The 24,503-nt window shown below is 38.3% G+C and overlaps 2 protein-coding genes across 9 annotated transcripts in view; both read left to right on the top strand.

Moving 5' to 3' along the window:
* LOC127986937 (oocyte zinc finger protein XlCOF6) overlaps positions 1-3,575 on the top strand; it is a 30,501-nt gene extending 26,926 nt beyond the window's left edge. For 4 of the 5 annotated variants that reach the window (XM_052589199.1, XM_052589196.1, XM_052589198.1 and 1 more), the window contains 2 exons: positions 2,426-2,982; positions 3,081-3,575. The gene's annotated coding sequence lies outside the window, so the exon portion shown is untranslated. Of the gene's footprint in view, positions 1-2,425; positions 3,007-3,080 lie in introns of all 5 variants that reach the window. The other variant, XM_052589197.1, reaches the window with a different exon arrangement.
* The window catches only part of LOC127986933 (zinc finger protein 721), a 59,547-nt gene that overhangs the window by 26,800 nt on the left and 8,244 nt on the right, over positions 1-24,503 (top strand). For 2 of the 4 annotated variants that reach the window (XR_008160998.1, XR_008160996.1), the window contains exons 1-3: positions 5,645-5,910; positions 19,250-19,394; positions 19,944-23,990. Coding sequence is in view for 1 of the 4 variants with exons in the window: in XM_052589193.1 (XP_052445153.1) it covers positions 19,340-19,394; positions 19,944-23,965 (4,077 nt within the window). In the remaining 3 variants the exon portion in view is untranslated. Of the gene's footprint in view, positions 1-5,644; positions 5,911-19,249; positions 19,395-19,943; positions 24,155-24,503 lie in introns of those variants that run through there. The other 2 variants (XM_052589193.1, XR_008160997.1) reach the window with 2 other exon arrangements.

Raw genomic sequence — 24,503 nt, 5'->3', positions numbered from 1 at the left:
ATTCCTCTCGAACAAGAAGACATACGCCTCCTCCACAAGTCTTTCCGGTGATGTTAGAATGTCGGTCGGTCCTGAACGACGCAAAGCCTTCGGGTTCAACCTCGCTGGGCGAGACGTTGCTTTCCAGTCATCTCTCGGTAATAGCCAGGACACAGGAGTTCCAGAACTCATGTAGGTAGCTGATGTTAGCTGTTAATTCATCAATTTTTGCTCACAAGGATTGCGCGTTAATGAGAAGGGTAGTAGGCAGGCAGATTTTTCTTTCATCCATCTCAATCGGCGACGAAGTGCTCCTCTACATCCCCGTTTCTGCTTAGTATGAACTTTGACGCTTTTCATATTGGTTTTTTAAGGTGATTTTGAATTGTATCCACTACTGTAGAATGTTCTGATGAGACTGAGTTGCGAAGCAATAGCAGGAACTCTCGTTCATATCGAATTTCATTAAGAGCAACGCCGCCAGCAGCGTGGCCCAAGTTCAGTCCATAGGAGAGATAAATGTTTAAGAACGCCACCAACAGTCCAAACATGCTCCACACTACAGTATCCATGATTAATATCCCCCAGAAAATATCATCCACAAACTTAAGGAGGCTCCTATCACTAAAAGAGTCTTAGATTAAGAAATTATCTATCAGCGTAATGTCATGGGAAACACCGCGCGGCAGCCACAGAGCAGCGCCACACACCTGTAACCTCAGGATGAGATGGAATAAGATCAAGCGGACAAGTAGTAGGATGATTAGAAAGTATGAGATTGGAGATTTCTGCCTCCGAGAGTGAAGAGAAGGTTGTGAAAGAGTGTATTTGCTGCTGAAATGTGCTTGATGGATTGTGGTGAGGAAAATTGTTCACTGATGTTTTTAATTTTATAACTGTTGTGACTGTTGTTAAAACTTAGCAGTTTTTTTCACAAACAAGTCAAGAACCATCAGTAACCAATTCTCCACACCGCAGACTGAGGATAACTTCACAATGACCAATGCACACTCTCTCTCCTCCTCCTCTCCACTCTCAGAGATGGAAGTTTCCAAACTTATCTTGTCCAATCATCCTACTACTTGTCCATTTGATCCGATCCCCACTCACCAGCTTCAAGCGATCTCCTCTTCAGTCATACCTTCACTAACTCACATTATCAACTCCTCTCTTCATTCTGGAACAAGTCCTACCTCTCCGACAGATCCTTCAGTGTGTCTTGGAGGGGTGTTGTTTCTAAGTCACAACAACTTGCTACTGGGGTTCCTCAAGGCTCAGTACTTAGACCACTTCTCCTCTCCATCTACATGACGACATAAGGATCTGTCATTCAGAAGCATGGCTTTTCTTATCACTGCTACGCTGATGACACCCAACTCTTACTTCTCATTCCAACCAGATGACCTGATGGTAGCTGCTCACATTTCAGCCTGTCTGAGTGACATTTCTAGCTTGATAAATGATCATCACCTTCAGCTCAACCTTTCTAAGACAGAACTCCAGGTGGTTTCAGCTAAACCATCGTTTCATCACAACTTCTCTATACAGTTGGGTTTGTCAAACATAACTCCTTCCAGGACAGCCAGAAACCTAGGAGTTGTGATGGATCATCAGTTAAGATTCACAGATCATATTGCTACAACGACACGGTCCTGCAGATTTGCCTTATACAATATTAGGAAGATCCCTTCCTGTTAGAGCAAGCCACCCAACTTCTTGTCCAAGCTCTTGTTCTCTCTAGACTGGACTATTGTAATGGTCTCCTGGCGGGCCTGCCTGCAAGGTCAATCAAGCCTCTGCAACTGATCCAGAATGCAGCAGCAAGGGTTGTCTTCAATGAGCCAAAAAAAGTTCACGTTACTTCTCTCCTCATCAAGTTACATTGGCTACCACTACCAGTAGCCGCTCGAATCAAATTCAAGGTACTGATGCTTGCCTACAAGACAACCACTTGCATGGCACCAACATACCTAAACTCACTAGTCCAATCTTATGCACACTCTTGGCATTCTCTTGATGAGCTTGAAAACCTGAAATGGTCTTCCAACAGTCTTGAAGGAGTTCCCCGAGAGATGCTTAGCATTTGTTGGCCCTTTTGCCTTCTGTCTGCGGTCCAGCTCACCCCTAAACCATCTCGATTGGGTTCAGGGCTGGTGATGTTTTTTTTTTTTTTTTTTTTTGAGAATATAAAAATTTGCACATATTCTTGTGAGGGCTAGGTATAGGGTTGGTAGAGCGATGGAAAATACGGTTTGAACAGTATAGAAACCATTACGCCTGTGGAATGTCCTCACAATTCACAAAAGCAAACTTTTGTTTGTGTGTGTTCTCATGTTTGTATTACTGTGTTATGCTATGAATATGAATTGAGCAAGTAATCAGAATGTTAATATTAAACATTTCGCAATGTCACTGTAGTACATTTTTTTTATCTTATCAATCACAGAAAATGCTCTGCAAGATAATGCACAATGCATTAGCAGAGCTACTGGGATATGCAGGAAGATTGTTGGAAGAAAAGAAAGACCTTGAGGGAAGCACAACGAGAGCTCAACCTCCCAGAGCATGCCATGGTGACAGACTGCTCAACACGATGGGGTTCCACTCAGAAAATGATAGCAAGAGTACTAGAGCAGCAAAGTGCATTGTCCCAAGTTCTCTCTACAGACTGCAAAGTGCGAGGCCTACTTCCTTCATGGCAGGACCTGGAGGTCTTGGAATCTGTAAACAAGTCACTAAGCCTACTCCAGGACTACAAGTGCCTTATTGGGTGAACGTTATGTGAGCATATCTTGTGTGAAACCTGCTGTGCATCTTCTGAACACCTCAGTGATGGCTGATGATGAAACAGATGCTGACCTGACCAAATCACTGAAATCAAAAATTGTTAGCTAACTCAACAACAAATATACAGCCACACAGGACTTGCTAAACTTCAAAGCTTTCCTAGACCCAAGGTTCCGAACTCAATACATCTCTGAAGAAGAGACCTAGACCTTAAAGGTACTAGGCACCTCTGAGTTGATAGTGAGTGAAACTGATTACTTAACTGGTAAGAATTCAATGTAACAAATTTCTAAAATGTGCATTATTTGTTTCAGGAAATTCAACACCAGCAAATCTGTAGCCCAACGGACTGCAGTGATGGAAAATGATAACATGGATGTGGTGCTAAAGCCCAAAAGAAAATTCTGGCCAGTTTCTACAAGGAAATCACATGCACAGCACAAAGAACTTCATTGTCATCCACATCTTATTTTATGCCACAGTTTAGAGAAGCAGTGGCCACTGAACTCAATGTTTACATTTACATGCCATATATAGATCATGGAGAAAATCCACTGAAATGCTGTTAAGATCCACAAAGTAAACTTCCCTAGGTAGCATTGAAATATCTAGGCATACAAGCAACGAGCTCTACATCAGAGAGAGCTTTTTGCACTAGTGGTAATGTTGTGTCGAATCAACACTCTGAAACCAGACAAGGTGGATATGCTTGTCTTTTTGGCAAAGAACCTCTAATGTGCTAAGTTTAATTTAGAAAGAGGATTTGGAAGTACCAGTTGGTCATTAAAAAAAAAAAAAAAAAAAAAAAACGTTTTGAGTTTGAGTGAACCATAATTTTATATACAGTTTCCAAAAGAAGTTTATACAGAGTACATTACATCCTGCGTTAATGTCCCTGTTTGTTTGGACAAAATGTTTAAAATGTCATATTTTTGTGAAAATGTGTATGTTTTTATAAAAACAAATTATTTCAGCTATAATAAAAAAAAAATTGTTAATGCAAATGTTATTTCATTTTGTAAAAAAAACATATTTTTGAAAACATTTATAGTTTAAAAAAAAACAAATGTTAGCATTATCACTAATCTGTGTGTGCATTTTCCTTAAAAACATATCAAGTTGACTCCATTTTTTGTAATCACATATTGACCTCAATAACCGCAATATGAACATTTTCCCAATCGTGCAGTCCATTAATAGTATTTTTGAGCCATGACCATGGGGTAGGAACATGTGCAACATGTACACTTACACTTAATTAAATGTAATTAGGCAAAATATTTTAACAGTTTATGCTCATTCTGAGCGCCAAATATGTTTTGTTTAGTTGATGTTTTTCACTAAGCAACTGCATGCAGTGTAAAATGACGTTCAGGTTTGAGCCAGGGATGATTCATTTTAACACCTAATATCTTTTTTTTATTATTATTAACCTCATCTATATAAATATACAGCATCACACCATCTTTTTTCAGCCAAAAGTAATGATGTATATTTATGGTAAAGGCTGATTGGCCTTTCACCAATGAGAAACATTTCGGCCCACCAATTTCTCTGACATGCAGGAGCTGTCTTTTAAACTAGAAAGAAGCTGGTTAGAAATAAAATCAAGAAGTATATTTAGAAATGATGGCAGCAGCATTGGGACAAATATACCAAATGTAAACATTTGTATCAAATACGGTCAGCAGTGGGTAAGGGAGGAGTATCAAGTTGGAGCAGAACTGAGGAGAACATTACAAGGGTAGGATTGGGGCATACAAGATTAAACAGCTACAATGCATTTAATAAGCAAACATCCAGCAGGTCTTTGGGAGGTATGTGACTTTAACGAAACAGTTCAACATGTTATAATGTACTGTAAGAAATATATTGTGTAAAGAAATTAGTTAAAGAATGAATTAGAGAATACTGGTGCGTTTACAATTAAGAATTTATAGAACCCAGGTAGAAATGTAATAGCATTTATGTTAAAATATTTTGGAAGTACTGGTTTGCTCAAGTGAATATAAGGTTCAAATCACTTTGATGAAGATATGTTTTTTTTTGTTTTTTTTTTATTACCTTGTTGTATGATTTATGTATTTTGAGTTCACCCTTCAGATTAGACTATAGAACTGTAGTGTTACTTGTTTAGGATTCAAAATAATATTTGCTTTTAATTTATGCCATCATGTCCTTTTTGAGCGATCTTCTTGTACATATATTAGACCAATATGTCAAGTTTGCCTAGGAAAAGCAATTATTATACCAGCAAACTTTGGATTAAAAATGAACAAATAGGCTATAAATATTTTGTATTGTAGGCTTGGATTATTATATTATTATATAGCCTATTTACTGATAGACAGTCAAAAAGAAAAAATAATCAATATTTTATTTAGCACAGGGTTTTATTTATTTATAAAATAATAACACCGCAGATCCTGAAGAAAGGTAACAAAAACACAGTGAAAGAAATGTCAGAAATAGTGTATGGGTCTGTCACTTGATTAAGGAACGACTTGAACCCGAAGGCTTGCCAGATAGGAGGTGAGGTGAGCTAATCACAGACTGAAGACCCAGGTGAAAAATGTATTAACCTTTTTTGTATCTTATAGTATTTTAGTTTTGTATTGTTTGTAGTGTGATCAACGTTTGCGCAAGTACTAGATGCGTTGGGGAAGTAAGACGTAACATTTTAATTACATTTTGCTAAAATTAACGAAATGGCTCGAAAAAAGATTCATTTTGCTAAACTTGACTCAAAAGTCCGAGTCGGAAAAATGATCCGAACTTCCCATCAGCTGCTCTGCTCGTGCTCATCGTCAGTTCTCTTTTTATAGTAGTTCAGTCAATGTACTGTTAGAGTAACGTTAACTGAATAACTCGGGATATGGGTTTAGTTCGAGTCTGAGGGAGTGTCAGGCACGTTTATAAACCGACCAATTTAGGTAATTCGTGGATTGGTGCGTACTGGAGACACGACCCGTTTCAATCGATTCAGTTCGATTTTGTGAACTGGCTCGACCGGTTCACTAAGAAGATCCGGTTAAATATAACGATTCGTTCGCGAACCGGACATCACTACTCGCTTGCCAATCGCTATTAACATAAAAGAAGTTACCGCTAGAGCCATAACACAGGATCTCTGGATCTTCTGAGGTGAGATAATTTGTTTATTCTTTTAATTATAAAGATAGCTTGTTAAAGCAACATTTACATCGTCATTTCTGTATTGTCTTTCATCTGGTACAGCCTTATTTGTGCGTCTTTTCTGGTATCTGCTAACAGACATAAACATTTAGCCTAGCAGCAGGGTTGCAAACCATTCTGAATGACGGAACTGTCTCGTATTTAACCAAAAATTTTTGTCCTGTTAACATCCGGACAAAAAGTGAATTGAAAATAATAGATTTTTAGTCACATCATTGTTTGCTTTTTGAACGTTTCAGGTATTGTCGCTACCTTTTTCTCAAGTAGCACATGAGCTTCTAAGGTGAAAAAAATAGGAGCGAATTAAAAAATAATAATAAATAAAAATAGGTGCCCAATGCAAATGTATTATTATTATTGTTATTATTATATGCTTTAGCTTAATAAGGGGATATGGAGACATTTACAAGCACACTTATTTTATTTATCAGAACACAGAAAGTAGCCTACACTAGATTTTAAATAGTTTTGCTTCAGACTCTGTTTAATAGGCTATAATAATTAGATTAGATTCAACGTTATTGTCATTGCACATGTGGGTACAAGGCAACGAAATGCAGTACATGGGAAGAATAAATACACCATAACATAAGTGAAGGCAGGAGAAAAAAACAAGATGCAGAATATGCTCTTTTGGGAGTACAGTTTGAGAACAGGAAAAACACCTGAGCAACAAAAGCACATAATCAAAACACCATAAAAACACGACTTTGCAACAGGGGAGGGGAAAAGGGGGGTGGAGGTAAACCAGCGCAGGCAATCAGTCATCCGGTCCATCTGCCCGACGGTGCTGGTCACAGACCCACTTGTCAGACTGGTGGTACAAAGCAGCGATGGCGAGGGCGAGGGGATGGGGAGGTGTGTGTGTGTGTGTGTGTGAGTTTGTGTATTTTTAGGCTGGAGAACTGGTATTCAAATCTAGTGCCTCAGTCTGCAGATTGTGATAGTGACACAGCAAGTTGCCATGGAGACAGCCTTGATCAGGTCCTAGACAGAGTCAACAATCAGCAGGTGTCTGGAAGGAGGGGGGAGGAACGCAAGAGCGCCTCACTACAGTGCTCTTCCAGGGTATTTGTTGTTCCAGCAGCTTCTTTTGCAGAGGCCCGTGCTGGTTGAGCCGCCATCTCTCCCACGCGTCCATCGAGTAGCCAGCTGCGAACGTCCCAGCAGGGCAGTCATGTTCCCCCGAACCCAAGCTTCTTAATAGTTGATCTTTTACTAAAGAAAGACTATTTATAAATTACACAAAAATATAAAGTTAACAAGTTTAAGTAAACAATTAAAGTAAGGGAAAAAAAGTAAAGAAAAGATTATGTTCAAATAAACGAAAGAACAGTTGGTACCACTTTAAAATAAGGGCCCATGTGTTAGCATTAGTTAAAGCAAGTTAAAATTAAATAACAATGTGTAATCGCTAATTGTTAGGGTAGATAATATTATTTGTTATTGTTGATTAATTAAGAATACAGCTATTTATTGTTAGTTAATGTTAGCAGCAATTAATAATATTAGCAAATACAACTTTTGATTTTAAAAGGTATTATTAAAAGTTGAAATTAACATGAATTAACATAAGATTAATAAATGCAGTCATTGTTTCTTAACATTAACTTATGGAGTTAACTAATGTTAATGAATCCTGTTAAGTGTTACCAAACAATAATAAAAACCAGTCAATGTATAGATAGGGCATGTTTTAGGTTAGAGTAAAAGAAAAAAATATACGTTTTAAAGTGTGAAAATAAATAGTTAAGTGTTTAAGTATTAATTTGGTGCCATGGGGTGAAGACTAAAGTGAATGTAAATATCTAAATGAACGTTTGAAACATTGACGCACCCTGCATCCCAATGTGCATACTATCTACCCTGAATAATATTGGAAAATTATCATATATGTAATATTTAGGATTTATATTATGCACATTGGGACACAGGCACAGTTCAGAAAGTATTGCTGCTGCTTTGTTTACAGAGTTTAAGTTTATTATAGCACTTTTTATGATACAAATCATCACAAAGCAAATGTACAGAAAATTAAGTTTCTACAATAAGTGGTGACTGTCAGTGCATATGGCAGAAATATGCAGAAAAATAAAAACACACATATGATAAACATTATTAACAGCAATTATTATATGTTGCAATCAAACTTATAAAAAATTGGTAGTTCTGTATGTTGTTTCAGGGTTAGCATCATCTGAGGTCCTCTTAGGGGTTGGCATCATCTCTTCTCAGGTGTTCTGGATCCAGACTGGAGCTTCTGTAAATCCTAGTTACAACGGGATGTAAAATCTGTGACAAAACAGAGAAACAAATAATTAGCGTATCTGCTGTTCCAGCAAAGTAAAATTAATTAGTTTAATGCAAGCTAAAGAATAAGAATGCGCATTTGATCAGATATAAGTGCATACCAAAATTATATGATTCATTATTCGAATGGTTGGCGAAAGAGATGCGTTTTTAATCTAGATTTAAACCGAGAGAGTGTGTCTGAACCCCGAACATTATCAGGAAGGCTATTCCAGAGTTTGGGAGCCAAAGCGAAAAAGCTCTACCTCCTTTAGTGGACTTTGCTATCCTAGGCACTACCAAAAGTCCAGCGTTTTGTGACCTTAGGGTGCGTGATGGGTTGTAACGTGGTAGAAGGCTAGTTAGGTACGCAGGAGCTAAACCATTTAGGGCCTTATAGGTAAGTAATAATATTAAATTCAATTCAATTTATTTGTATAGCTATACAAATCATTGCAAAGCAAATTTACAGAAAATTAAGTTTCTACAATATTGAGCAGTAGCTTATAAGTGGTGACTGTCAGTTTATGTGCATATGACAGAAATTTTCAGAAAAATTTATACAAGACATAGTCAACAAGACGACGAACATTATTAACAGCAATTATAATGTGATTACATAGTAAGTAGAAATATTTGTTAGTTCTGTATGTAGTTTCTGGGTTAGCATCATCTGAGGTCCTCTGAGGGTCAGCATCATCTCTTCTCAGGTGTTCTGGATCCAGACTGGAGCTTGTGTATATCCTACAAAATAGAGAAACAAATAGAGACCTAATTAGCATAGCTGCTGTTCCAACAAAGTAAAATTAATTCGTTTAACCCAAGCCAAAGAATAAGAATGCACATTTGATCAGAAACAACTGCAGTCACAAAATATGAGATGCATTATTTGAATGCTTGGCGAAAGAGATGTGATTTTTAATTTTGATTTAAACAGAGATTTTTAATATTTAACACAATATTTTGTAACTGATACTGAACTTAATAGGTAGCCAGTGTAGAGACTGTAAAATTGGGGTAATATGATCATATTTTCTTGACCTGGTAAGGACTCAAGCCGCTGCATTTTGGACTACCTGTAGCTTGTTTATTGAAGAAGCAGGACAACCACCTAGAAGTGCATTACAATAGTCCAGTCTAGAGGTCATTAATGCATGAACTAGCTTTTCTGCATCAGAAACAGATAACATGTTTCATAGCTTAGCAATGTTTCCAAGATGGAAGAATGCTTTTTTTGTTAAATGAGAAATATGGTTTTCAAAAGAAAAGTGGCTGTCTAAAATAAAACCCAGATTTTTGACTGTAGAGGAAGTAAAAGTACATCCGTCTAGTTGCAGATTTTAATCTACGAGATTCTGTCAGTTTTTCATTAAATGAAGCTTCACTACACTAAAGCTACAGCCCTGTGAAATGTAGCGAGCTAAGCTAAAGCAACATGACAAAAGTAGCTTACTACATCGAAGCTGTTTTTCAAAAATGTTATTTTATGTTCAAAAGATATATTGAACCAACATCATATAAAGTCAACACTCTCCCAGTGATCAAGAAAACTGTCAGTCAAGCAGATAGACAGGAATAATAGTTCAGTTTAGTTGTTTATTCAACAACTGTTCCAAATCAAATTTGGCAACAAAATCAGTATAATGTACAGGGCTGAATTTACCTCATATTGTGACATGGGCAAAATAAATTTTAGCTGTCAGCCAGGCATTGTATTTACATTTTCATGAACTTGCAGTTTATAGAGTTTTCTGCCGCTATGTGGGCACTCGGTTTTTTCTGTTATTTGGCTAAAGTATCATATTATAAAAGATTCAGCACTTCGCACAAGCTATTTGACTGACTTGACAACAAATGTTAAGACATTCTTATCTGCTCCTCAAATACAAAAATAAATATAGTGTTTCTTGAGTAAAGAAAATGCTTTGCTTATTTAATAAAAAGTATGAGTTTATTTACCTTCAGACAGTAAAACAAGCTGAGAAGCTCCAAACTAAGTGCTGCTCTTCATTCATGAGAGAGACGAGAGGAACAATGAGGTTTGACTGACAGTTTGAGAAGCCAATGACGATACAAGGTTTAGTGGCGGTGGATCTATTACTGGTCCAGGATCAGTGATACTTTGCAGTTATATTTCCGATTTGAGCTTGACATTTACATTTAATCATTTAGCAGATGCTTTTATCCAAAGTGTAGGGGAATTACAATTAAAACCCAAGGACCAGATATGATGAATGAAGACCAGGAGTCAGAGATGAGTTCAATTAATAATAATAATTTTACTGAAGAAAATAGTTTGCAGTTTCATCAGCAGAAGTCCGCTTCAGAACTCTCAATGGAGTTCGTAGGCCGCTCTGCGTACAATCCAAAATCAACAACAATTATACCTTGACAGAGGATACTAATTTGGTTCCAAAACCTAGATGAACTCTCCAAATACGTATATCTTGTTGGTTAACATAAGCAGCTGCATAAGCTTAACATCTCTGGTACTGGTCTGACATTTCTAGTAATAAACACATTATTTTGTACAAAATACTTATCATATACATTCTTACTTCCCATATCCATTCATTACTGAATCCTACCTGAATCCCAGTAAAGATACCCTTTTTTTTAATGAAAATCTATAATTTCCAACCAGTGGTGCAATGAGAGGGATTGAAAATCCAATATACTCTTTCACTACAAACTTAAAAGACCATTTTGGTGTTAAAAACATAATGGTGATCTAACCAAAAATAAACAAACCAAACATAAGACCAATATTGAACCATCTTTAAAAATAAAAATAATCATAATCATTATTTCCTCGAAAACCTAGAACAGTTCCTAGGTTATTACTTAATACGGCAGCCTTTTTATTACATTTTACTTTCACCATGGATGCATGTATTTTAATATCATGACATTACTGTTAATCATACTCATTGCCTTATTATTGTTATTAATTTTATGCAAATCTTGTCAATTAACAAACCATATTACTGTACTCAAACTAAATTAATGACACATTCAGAAGCAACAGGTGTTCTTAAGCAGCTCCATAGAGCCTATTACAATTTTTTTGTTTAAACATTCACCCCTTCTTACAGTATTCCAATGGAATTATGGGTTAGCCAGCAGATCCAAAAGTTTTTGTTCAAATTATCTCTGTTCTACATAACCCAAACTATTGCGTCACTCAGACCTCGAGGACCTTTTGCTTTTAACTTATATTACATAAACTGGATTCACTCCTTTGTCTTCACACCAGCCTTTCTTTATGTGAGGGTGATCTCTGGATAATAATTATTTCTATCAGGGCTGAGCATGTTACTTAGCTTGTCACTAAAATTTCTATCATAAACCAAAAAGAGATTGAGGCGGTGATCTTACCAACAGAACTTGACTTCTGCCTGATGAAACTGCAAAGTATATTCCAGAATTTCCATATACTGGTCCAATCCAATTAGGGCCATGAATCAAAATTTTTGCTCTTTCGGGGTTGTTCCTAATGCATCCCTGATCAATCAATCCCTATCTGTATATGCGCATATAGATTATCCCTATCTATTTGTAACTCAAATTTATTTTGGATACTCTGTTCCCTAACCACTGACCTGACCTATTTCCTAAACTCGGGGCACCACGTCTGTGATAGTGGGTGGTCGAGAGTTGGAACAGCGAGTTACGACTAGAACCCCCTGTCTAGCATCTTACATTCTTCTCGGGATTTCCTATACCCCTACTATGGCTAACCCTGGCCGTAAATACACTTGCTTTGGCAATCTATGCATGACCCAGCACTGCCATTTATGGCTTCGCGTGCTCTTTGGCTCTCTGTGCTTGACCCAGCGCTGCATGTCTCTATCTAAGACCTATAGAGCATCACAGTCCCGCCCACAGCCCGAGAGGGCTCTGGTGCCGGAGGTAAATTTCCCATTCATTTCTCCCATTGACTTTCGGAAAAATCTGAATCTAAAGAGTTTTAGAGCATGTGTGAGGATAACCAATTACGGCTGAACTCATAAGCATATAACATATCATTTTGAGTGAAAAAAATTTGAGAAAATCCAAAAAAAGTCAAAGGTACAAGACTGTGTACATATTTTAATTTCGATCGCAGAACTACTCATCCCATAAACCACCGTGCCCCATTGAATTCGACTGGAGCCACAACCGCGAACGAGGCAACAAGCCTTTTGAGCAACTTCCAAATCTGATGACGGCCGCTCGCGTGAACTTTCTCCTCCAGTGAATTTTATTTTATATAGTGAATGTAGTGAATTTACAATCGTGTAAATAAATAGTGTTTTATATAGGTATTGATTTTTATATTTATCATTGTGTATTTTATATATTGTGTGCGTGTGTGAAAGTGGTTAACAATAACGTCAGCAACATGGTGCAGTGCTTTGTACCTGACTGCAATCACCGCTCAGTCGTCAACACATGTCGTTGCCATTACACAAATGTTTAGTAAATGCACAAAAAGGTATGCCTAGGCTAAATATTGTTTTGACAGTGGCATTATAAAATGCTTGATATGACTCATACAATATGAAGGCTACAGTAGCCTAGCTAAGTTACCAACCTCCCTGCAAAACTCTCATGGCAGCCAAGGAGATCATGATTGCACTGATAAGTCTACCGTGCAAAAACGCAACACAGGTTTTTCATTTATTTTATTTTTTTATTAATGATCTTCAGTCTTCACGGACCTTCGCGGGGTTTAACCAGACGGTTGCACAAGCTCCACCTACTGTCTATGGCTCCACCAATCAGATGCAACAGTGTGGGATTGTTCAGGATTGTGGGTAATGAAGTACTTCGCCAAGACATCGCGAATTTCAATTACAGGTGTGCCAAGACAACAATTTACCTACTCCACCCCGGAACTGGTGTCTACCCTCTCACGTCTGAGTGAGTCTATCGTTCCTCCTTCTCTCAGCCCTCTCTCCACTTACAGACAGTCCCTAACCAACAATATTAAATATAAAATCTTTCTTACCTTGATATAATGATTGATCAGGGATGTCAACATAGAACGATTGCCAGCGCATTCTCCACCATTTAACTGTAGGGGAATTACAGTTAAAACCCAAGGACCAGATATGATTAATGAAGACAAGAAGTCAGAGATGCATTTAATTAAAGAAAAATTTACTGAGGAACATGGTTTGCATTTCATCAGCAGAAATCAGCTTCAGAACTCTCAATGGAGTTCGTAGGCCGCTCTGCGTACAATTCAAAATCAACAACAATTATACCCTGACAGAGGATACTAATTTGCATCAATGCTTAAGTCAACAAAGTTCTGATTGGTTTCAAAACCTAGATAAAAGAAATACAAAACCTTTCTCTCCAAAGAAATACAAGATATGTAATAACATAATTAATATCAATATGATGGATATAGCAACTCGACATCCACACCTTCAAAAGCGACTTACAAATTAGAACAATAGAAGCAATCAGACCAACAAGAGAACAATATACAAGTGCAATGACAAGTCTAAGTTAGTCTAGTACAGAACACATATCCCGTTTTTTTTTTTTTTTTTTTTTTTTTTTTTTTACGCTTATGATAGACAAATAAAGGTAAGTACTAGAATTAGTTGGTTAAGTGCTGGTGAAAAAGATGAGTCTTTTAGATGTTTTTTGAAAATGAGTTGTTCAAATTGAGTTTGGGAGGTCATTCTACCACAGTCCAGGAAAAGGTCAGTAAGAGGAATTTTGAACCTCTTTGGGATGGCACCACAAGGCGTTGTTCACTTGCAGAGTGCAAACTTCTGGAGGGTACATAAGATTGAGCTAGTGAGCTTAGATATGTTGTTGCCGTGCCAGTGGTCATCTTGTAGGCAAGCATCAGTCTCTTGAATTTGATGCGCCCGGCTACTGGTAGCCATTGTAACCTGATGAGGAGAGAAGTAACGTGAGCTGTTTTTTGTTTATTGAAGACAACCTTTGCTGCTGCATTCTGAATCAGTTGAGTCTTTTTCACACTGCCATTCCAGCAAATACACGGGTAAAGTGTTCCGGCCATTGTTCCCTGGTGGCTTGATTTTGCACTTTCACACTGCCAGTGATGACCCGGGATATGTGTGTGCTTTCACACATAACCCGTGAAGATCCCGTAACGACACGTGACATCAGGGCATGACGTGTAATGTACGAGTCGAAAACATTAGGCACGTTATCCTTTCACTGAAGCAAGCAGGCGATCTCTGCGTCAGCGCGGAAGGAACAAACTGATCTCTGCTTCATTACAGTTTGCACATATTTTTTCGTCGCGAACGTTGATCTTCCTTCAAAACAGTCGGTAAAAGAGTCGCGTGTCATCACTTCAACACCGCATTATATCTGGCTTTTTTTTTCCGGCAATATTCCGGGTCCGACGTGCAGTGTGAAAGGGGCTTTGCAGAGCCTTGATAGTACATGCAGGAAGTCCCGGCAGGAGAGCATTACAATAGTCCAGTCTGGAGAGAACAAGAGCTTGGACAAGAGGTTGGGTGGCCTGCTCTGAAAGGAAGGGTCTAATCTTCCTAATGTTGTATAAGTCAATTCTGCAGGACCGAGGAGTTGATATTGTGAGTAAGTGAAGGTATGACTAAAGAAGAAAATCTTTGGAGGTGAGTGGGGATCAGATCAAGTAGACAAGTAGTAGGATGACTGGACAGGATAAGTTTGGAAACGTCCGTCTCTGAGATTAGAGAGAAGGAGAAGAGAGAGTGTGCATTAGTGGTCTGTGTTGTGGAGAATTGAGCCGCGTTTCCATCGCAGGAAATTTACCCAGGAACTAGGTACTTTGGGCTGGTACTTGGTGTGTTTATACCGCAGGAACCAGGAACTAAATAAAGTTCTGGGTAAAAAAATGCCCCTCAAAGTCCCTGCTGGCGAGGTAGTACCTTTTCAGGGTTCCAGAAATTTTGGGGGCAGGACTTAAATTAAAACGAAAGGAGGCAGTGGTATTTGATATTCTGGAGGCGAATTGAGAAGAGAAAGTTTTGAAGAGTGTCCGAACGTCACAACAGATGTTAATTTTGTTGTGGTAGTATGATTTTTCAGTAGTGAAGAAATTTGCAGAGAAGGAATAGAGGAGACTGATACACACTTAGGTCGGTAGAGTTTCTTGATTTGTGCCATTTCCTCTCTGCAGCCCTGACTTTAGAGCGATGTTCACAGAGAATTCTCAGTGAACAGTTGAAAGAATCAGTCTCTCTAAACCCCTTTGTTCCTTGAGCCCTCACTGCTGTGATTGGTCAGATTGTGCATTCATTTGTGATTGGTCCAGAGCCGTAGAGACATCACTCTGCTAATCAAACAAATGTTCTCTCTAAAAGGCATAATATGGGCACTTTAAGTAAAAGTCGAATTAACCGTTTAGAATATTACTTAAAGGGTTAGTTCACCCAGATAGTAAAATTATGTAATTAATAACTTGCCCTAATGTTGTTTCAAACCCGTAAAACCTCCATTAATCTTTGGAACACAGTTTAAGATATTTTAGATTTAGTCCGAGAGCTCTCAGTCCCTCCATTGAAGCTGTGTGTACGGTATACTGTCCATGTCCAGAAAGGTAAGAAAAACATCATCAAAGTAGTCCATGTGACATCAGAGGGTCGGTTAGAATATTTTGAAGCATCGAAGATGCATTTTGGTCCAAAAATAGCAAAAACAACGACTTTATTCAGCAATGTCTTCTCTTCTGTGTCTGTTGTGAGAGAGCGTTCAAAACAAAGCAGTCTGGATATCAGGTTCACGAACGAATCATTCAGTTCACCAAATCGAACTGAATCATTTTAAACGGTTCGCATCTCTAATAAACTGTTAACTTTTTTAATGCGGCTGACACTCCCTCCGAGTTCAAACAAACCAATATCCCGGAGTAATGCATGCATGCACTCAAACAGTACACTTACTGAACTGCTGTGAAGAGAGAACTGAAGATGAACACCGAGCCAAGCCAGAGAACGAACAATAGACTGACTCGTTCATCTGTGTCTTTCATTCCAACATAACTAAACAATTCTGGAATCCGCATCCGCAAAAAGCATTTAGGTGTATTTACAGTTTATGTCAGAGCTCTAGAGTGCAACCTAATTTCTCAGTGGTGCGACCAAAAAAATAATAAAAAAATCATAGGTCACTGGTGCAATCAGCCATTCGAGAAAAGAAAAAAAAAAGTCTCCTCGACTCTGAATGTCTCCCTGTGGTTCAACAATAGACACTAAGCTCCTGCTTATTTTAGACTTCTCCTTATTTGTGTATTTTAGACATCAATCAATTAGTGATGAAAAAAAAATTGCCTTGTATATTGCAAATTGTATATTGACCTAGGACAGATCCTTGTGGCATTCCAACTTTTACTGTAGATAAATAAGATTACTCCCCATTTAAATAAACATGGTGGTAGTGATCAGACAGGTTGGATCTAAACCATCTTACAGCCTGCTCTTGAATACCTGTATAGTTTTGTAACCGATCTATGAGTACGTCATGATCTATGGTGTCGAATGCAGCACTAAGATAAAGTAGAACTAGAAATTAGATGCAGCCTTGATCTGACGCAAGAAGCAAGTGCAGTTTCTATGCTGTGCTGAGGCCTGAAACCTGACTGAAATTCTTCATACAGATCCTGCAAAAAAAAAAATTGAGCATAATTGAGCAGCAACTTTAAAAAAAGAAAATGGACATAAATGGAATATTTGAAACGGGTCTTTAATTTACCAGTTCACTAGGATCTTGTTGTGGTTTCTTAATAAGAGGCTTAATAACCGCCAGCTTGAATGGTTTTGGGACATGACCTAAAGATAGATGAGTTAATAATATTTTGAAGCGTTTCGTCTGCTACAGGTAACAACTCTTTCAGTAATTTAGTGGGTACCGGATGTAATAAACATGTTGGTTTAGATGCATTGATCAATTTATTTAGCTCTTCCAGTCCTATAGAAGTTGTAAAGCACTGCAGTTTATCTTGCGATAGATGAAACTGAAGTATTAGATGCTGTAGAATCTACATTTGTTATTGTATCTTGTTTTCTGAGTATGATGGGGCTCATGCTTATAACAGTAGATTGGTGGAGTAGACTCATTTAGACCAATATAATAATTTGGTTTTAGCCAGGGAAGTCAAGCAGAGTACATCAAAACTATTATATGTGATCATTTAATTAAGAATAACTGTTTTGGGTGTGAGTGATGTAATGTTAATGCCCAAACTTTAAAAATTGTTTTTGTTCATTTATTTTATATTTTCTGTTTTAATCATGATCAGATTTTTCTAGATCCTACATTAAATTTATATTTTGACCTTAATATTCAGGGAACAGACACAGTCTTAATAGACTGGACAGCACAAGTACTTCTATCATTTAAGCTGGTCAGCAATCAGCTGTACAACAAAACCCATCAGCAAGTTATTTGAGAATTGGCTTCCTAGTCATATGGATCATAGTCTCCTGTTGATGTCCTTAGACAGGAGTTCTGCTATGTCTCTTGAGCTGGGGTGCAGGCCATCAGTGCGAAAAAGCCTAGGATGCGCCCAGAAAAGATTCCAATTAATAACAAAGAGCAGTTTCTGTTCTTTACACAATGACAATAACCATTAATTTAAAGGAAAATGTCTACTAAATCTTTGGTGTCCTCGTCGATATGTGTGCAGTTGTCCTGGCGTGATGATTGTCGTTGTGAGGGTTGTGCTGCTCAAAGTCTCGATCAGGCTGCTGAAGTCCCTCTTCAGTGTCTCTGTCTGCTGCAGCATGGTGTCGTTAACCTTGGAGTGTAGCACGACTGCTCCGGGTTCCTCGTTGGCCTCAGGATCGTGGGTATCTGCACAGAAACATCAAGAACACGAGCACCAGGGAAGCAGTGAGTGTGCACTTTATGTTCGCCTAACGTAGCACGGACGTGTTGGACGATGGAGTCTCTGACAATCAAAGCGGCACGTTCCATCTTGAGGAGGGGAGCAAAGTAGTTCCAGGTGGAGACAGGAGGTGGCAGAGGGGGAGAGGTCGTCGCTTGAGGCCTGGCTCGTGTCCTCTGCTGCAGGTGTACCCAGGATCAGAGGTGTCCCAGCGTCGGAGTGAAGCACATCTGGGAAGACCGTGTCTTGGGTGCACCGGCCCTGTGCAGAGAAACACATGGAGTAGAGGTAGTGGGACTGTTAGCAGTGCGCTGTATGCTTACCCAGGACTTGTGAGCATCAGCCCAGGAGGTTTACAGCATGGCTTTCCACTCTCTCAGCTGGGCCTGCTTCTGCACCAGGTCACGAATCTGCTTCTCCACAGCCTCCAGCTTGTAGTTGTCTATATTTAGTAGATTGTGTTTAACACAAAAAAGAGTGACAATCAGGTCAACACAGAGAAGTATATAAATTCTTCTTTGAAAAAACTGTGCTGGTATCGGATTGTATCGTATCGGCAGATATTCCAATTTTTCGAGATAGGATTAGATTGGTTCTGAAGAAAAGGTATCATTGTGTCCCAACATTTTAAGCCTGTGTTGCGGCGACTCACTCAATGTTGTTGTTTATAATGGCCGTGCCGCTACTCTTATGTCGGTCACATCACATCCCGCACTGTGACAAAATATTACAGAATTCTAAAAAATAAAAACATTATTAATTATTATTATTTATTTTAGATGTTTATATTTGGAAAACTGTACTTCCTGCATAAACCTGCCCATCTTGGTTAAAGTAGAAGCTTGTTTGCCATACACATTTACCTTGTTTAATTTCTTAATTAAGGTTACATATATTTCTTTCTATTTGTGTTCACTTATTTATAATAATTGAAGTTTACTGTTAAGTGCACTTATGTCAGACTCAAGTTTATTGTTAAATTGTTAAATACCCGGCCTCCACAGCCCTGTGAGGGCTTAAAGACACTCTATGTTGAAATAGACCTAGAATACTTTAAGCTTTTGTATATTTTAAGTTAAGCAATATTGCATGATGTGTGTGAATTAATATAAGCATCAATTTGATAACGGATGTATTTTTTGAATTTGGCAGATCTGTTCCTCCAACTACACAGGAATTTACCAACAGTTTAACTCTTCCCGCAACAATTAGTGAAAGGTTTTCTGAAAGAAAGCTGAAAACATGACTGATGCAGAACCCTGCGAAATAAAATTGGAAGATACTGAAGAACAAATAGGTTTGTGTATATTCTTCATTATTCATTCTTCTATAAGTTTTATAATAGTTCATGCATTATTTGGACTACTAGCACTTCTAGTTTAAGGCATTAACAGTACATAAGTCACTAATGCTTTTAAAAAATGGCCCCTTCAAAAAGAAAATTTTAATTTTTTTTTTTTTTTAATTTAGGAATTACAACTGCAGTCAGAGGGTACAAAAAGTAAAGCAAATACACATTTTGTAGCTTTCATATTTTTTAGCCCCAATATTGTTTTTTACGTATTACAAAATTTCTGATTTTTAAAAAAAAAAAAGTAACATGAACGCCCCTTGTGCTTTACCGCTATCTTTCTCTCCTAGTAGCCTAAACTATCCAAATTTATTTATTTTTTTTATTTATTTTTTTTGGGCTTAAAGGGTTAGTTCATCCAAAAATTACCAAAGAAATTACTCGCCCTCAATTCATCCTAGGTACATATGGTTTTTCCTTTCTCACTTTTTTTTTTTTTTTTTTTGATTTTCTGAAAACCTTTTCTTTTAATAAACATTTTTACTTTAATTTTAGACTTGATAGAAGAGAACAAAGAGATTGAAGAACTGATTAAAGAGGGGGAGAACCATCATGTCAAAACTGAAGAAGCATCCTGGAGATCCTCCTTGACAATAAGAGACAAAACATGGCCTGAGTGTGAAACAAAAGCAGTTAAAAGCAGTAAAACATTTTTTAGACCACATTTCCTGAAGAACCACCTCAAAGTCCATACAAAGGACAAGACTTACATATGTTATTTATGTGGAAAGAGTTTTAGTCACATGGCTGCTTTAAAGATACATCAGAAAAGACACAGCGGTGTGAAGGATCATGCTTGCTCTGAATGTGGGAAGACTTTTTTTACATATGCTGCTATGAAAGTGCACCAGACAGTTCACACTACAGAAAAACCTTACAAGTGTTCACAATGTGACAAGAGATTCAAACGGTCAGAATATCTGAGAATACATAAGAGGATCCACACTGGAGAGAAGCCGTATACATGTGTACAATGTGGGAAGAGCTTCAGACTAAAAGAAATGCTTAATCGTCACATAGATATTCACAATGGAGAGAAGCCGCACACTTGTGAACAATGTGGAAAGAATTTCACACAAAAAAGTAACCTTATCAAACACATGAAAAGACACAGTGGAGAGAAGCAACACCCATGTGATCAGTGTGGGAAAACTTTTGTACGTAAAGGAACCCTTAAGGACCACATGAGAATCCACACTGGAGAGAATCTTCACACATGTGATCAGTGTGGGAAAACATTTGTTTTTAAAGGAAACCTTAAAGACCACATGAATATCCACACAGGAGAGAGGCCATACAGGTGTGATCAGTGTGAGAAGAGTTTCAAACAAAAAGGTGCCCTTAATGTACACATGAGGATCCACACAGGAGAGAAGCCACACACATGTGATCAGTGTGGGAAGAGTTTCAGACTTAAGAAAACTCTTAACGAACACATGATGATCCACACGGGAGAGAAGCCATATGCATGTGATCAGTGTGGGAAGAGTTTCAGACTAAAGAAAGCTCTAAGTGAACATGTCATGATCCACACCGGAGTGAAGCCGTATGCATGTGATCAGTGTGGGAAGAGTTTCAGACTTAAGCAAACTCTTAACGAACACATGATGATCCACACTGGAGAGAAGCCATTCACATGTGATCGGTGTGGGAAGAGTTTCACACAAAAACAAGCCCTTGATGTACACATGAGGATCCACACTGGAGAGAAGCCATACACATGTGATCAGTGTGGAAAAAGTTTCTCACAAAAAGGAGCACTTGATTTACACACGAGGATCCACACTGGAGAAAAGCCGTACACATGTAATCAGTGTGGAAAGAGTTTCAGACTTAAGCAAACCCATAATGACCACATGAGGATTCACACTGGAGAGAAGCCGTACACATGTGATCAGTGTGGAAAGAGTTTCAGAAAATGTGATGTTTTTAAAAAACATCTGCTTACTCATTCTAGAGAGAGACTAGAAAACTGTGACCAAAGCAGAAGAACATTTCTAAAGGACCGCTTGAAAGCTCATACAAAGGAGAAGCCTTATATATGTTATTTATGTGGAAAGAGTTTTAGTCAGATGATTGCATTAAAAATACATCAGAAAAGACACATTGGTGTGAAGGATCATGTTTGCTCTAAGTGTGGGAAGACATTTTTTACATATGGTGCAATGAAAGTGCACCAGACAGTTCACACTACAGAAACACCTTATAAGTGTTCACATTGTGACAAGAGATTCAAACGGCCAGATTATCTGAGAATACATGAGAGGATCCACACTGGAGAGAAACCATACACATGTGAACAATGTGGGAAGAGCTTCAGACTAAAAGAAATGCTTAATCGACACATTGATATTCACAATGGAGAGAAGCCACACACATGTGAACAATGTGGAAAGAATTTCACACAAAAAAGTAACCTTATCAAACACCTAAAAAGACACAGTGGAGAGAAGCAACACACATGTGATCAGTGTGGGAAGGGTTTCTTAGACAAAGGAAACCTTAAATACCACATGAATATCCACACTGGAGAGAAGCCACACACATGTGATCAGTGTGGCAAAAGTTTTGCACATAAAGGAAACCTTTTCAAACACATGAAAAGACACTCTGGGGAGAAGCCACACACATGTGATCAATGTGGGAAGAGTTTCGCAGAAAAGGGAACCCTCAATGAACACATGAGGATCCACACTGGAGAGAAGCCGTACACATGTGATCAGTGTGGGAGGAGTTTCACACAAAGAGGAACCCTTATTGCACACAAGAAAACCCACAGTGGAGAGAAGTCATTTACATGTGATCAGTGTGGGAAAAGTTTCACACAAAGAGGAACCCTTATTGCACACAAGAAAACCCACAGTGGTGAGAAGTCATATACCTGTGATCAGTGTGGGAGGAGTTTTATACAAAGAGGAACCCTTATTGCACACAAGAAAACCCACAGTGGAGAGAAGTCATATACCTGTGTTCAGTGTGGGTTGAGTTTCAAACGAAAAGATAGGTTTCATGATCACATTAAAATCCACACTGGAGAGAAGCCATACACATGTGATCAGTGTGGGAAGAATTTCAAACGAAAAGATAGGCTTCATGATCACATGAGGATCCACACTGGAGAGAAGCCATACACATGTGATCAATGTGGAAGGAGTTTCACACAAAGAGGAACACTTGATGCACACAAGAAAACCCACACGGGAGAGAAGTCCTACACATGTGATCAGTGTGGAAAGAGTTTCACACAAAGAGGAAACCTTAATGCACACAAGAAAACCCACAGTGAAGAGAAGCCATACACATGTGATCAGTGTGGGAAGAAATTCAAACGAAAAGAAAGTCTTCATGATCACATGAAAATCCACACTGGAGAGAAGCCGTACACATGTGATCAATGTGGAAGGAGTTTCATACGAAGAGTAACCCTTTACAAACACAAGAAAACCCACAGTGGGGAAAAGCCGTTCATGTGTGATCAGTGTGGGAGGAGTTTCACTCAAAGAGCAAACCTTATTGCACACGAAAAAACCCACAATGGAGAGAAGTCACATACATGTGCTCAGTGTGGGAAGAATTTCAAACAAAAAGAAAGCCTTCATGATCACATGAGGACACACACTGGAGAGAAGCCGTACACATGTGATCAGTGTGGGAAGAGTTTCATACGAAGAGTAACCCTTTACAAACACAAGAAAACACACAGTGGAGAGAGGCCGTACACGTGTGATCAGTGTGAGAAGAGTTTCACCCTCAGAGAAAACCTTATTGCGCACAAGAAAACCCACAGTAGAGAGAAGTCTTATACATGTGATCAGTGTGGGAAGAATTTCAAACTAAAAGAAAGCCTTCATGAGCACATGAGGATCCACACTGGAGAGAAGCCATACACATGTGATCATTGTGGGAGGAGTTTCATGCGAAGAGCAACCCTTCACAAACACAAGAAAACCCACAGTGGGGAGAAGCCGTACACATGTGATCAGTGTGGGAAGAGTTTCACACAAAGAGGAAATCTTATTTCACACAAGGAAACCCACAGTGGAGAAAAGCCGTACACATGTGATCAATGTGGGAAGAGTTTCACACAAAGAAAAAACCTTATTGCACACAAGAAAACCCACAGTGGAGAGAAGTCATATACATGTGATCAGTGTGGAAAGAATTTCAAACAAAAAGAAAGCCTTCATGTTCACTTGAGGATCCATTCTGGAGAGAAGCCGTACACATGTGATCGGTGTGGGAGGAGTTTCATGCGAAGAGTAACTCTTTACAAACACAAAAAAACCCACACTGGACTGAAACAGCACCAGACAGTTCACACTACAGAAACACCTTACAAGTGTTCACACTGTGACAAGAGATTCAAACGATCATCACAACTTCAAATACATGAGAAGATCCACACTGGAGAAAAGCCTCATCACTGCCATTCATGTGGACAGAGATTCACTCAATTATCTTCTTTAATCTGTCATAAATTACATGTGTGCATGTCTGAAATTACAGTAATTGGATGAGGTTCTGATCCTGTACAGGTGCTAGGTAAGGCTGCATTAAGTAATTATTTTGTTCAGAGATTATTCAAATGATTAATCTTTTTGTTGATTATTTCACAGATTAATCAGTATCTTGAAGGATTATTCGGGTTGTTTGTTAAATTGTTAAGTTACACCCATTCTAAGAAATAAAACAAGGAAATCACTTCAGTTTTTGAAAAATTTTTCTTAATACACCTAGAGTAAACCGAATTATCTTTCTTCAGGTTTTCAGTCCTTCTCAGAAGTCATCAATACACTAACTTGCTCAGTACTGAAACACAAAAATAAATGGGAATTTCAACAACATATAGGAGGCTAAAATATTAATCAACAAATTATTGTTAGTGGTAATTTTGAGAACACTGAGGTTTGCAAGCTTGTCGGAGTTCACTATAAAGTTTAAGACAAATGTTTTCAGAGATGAAGGCATACAGTATGTGTTATATTTTGTGTGTGTGTGTATAAATTAATCTCTTAACGCTAAATGCTAATAATGTGGCCACTGGGAGACCACAGA

This window comes from Carassius gibelio, chromosome B22, assembly GCF_023724105.1.
Source record: "Carassius gibelio isolate Cgi1373 ecotype wild population from Czech Republic chromosome B22, carGib1.2-hapl.c, whole genome shotgun sequence".
Classification (NCBI taxonomy): domain Eukaryota; kingdom Metazoa; phylum Chordata; class Actinopteri; order Cypriniformes; family Cyprinidae; genus Carassius; species Carassius gibelio.
The sequence above is the reverse complement of the archived record's forward strand: the minus strand, read 5'-3'. Positions and strand labels throughout refer to the sequence as shown.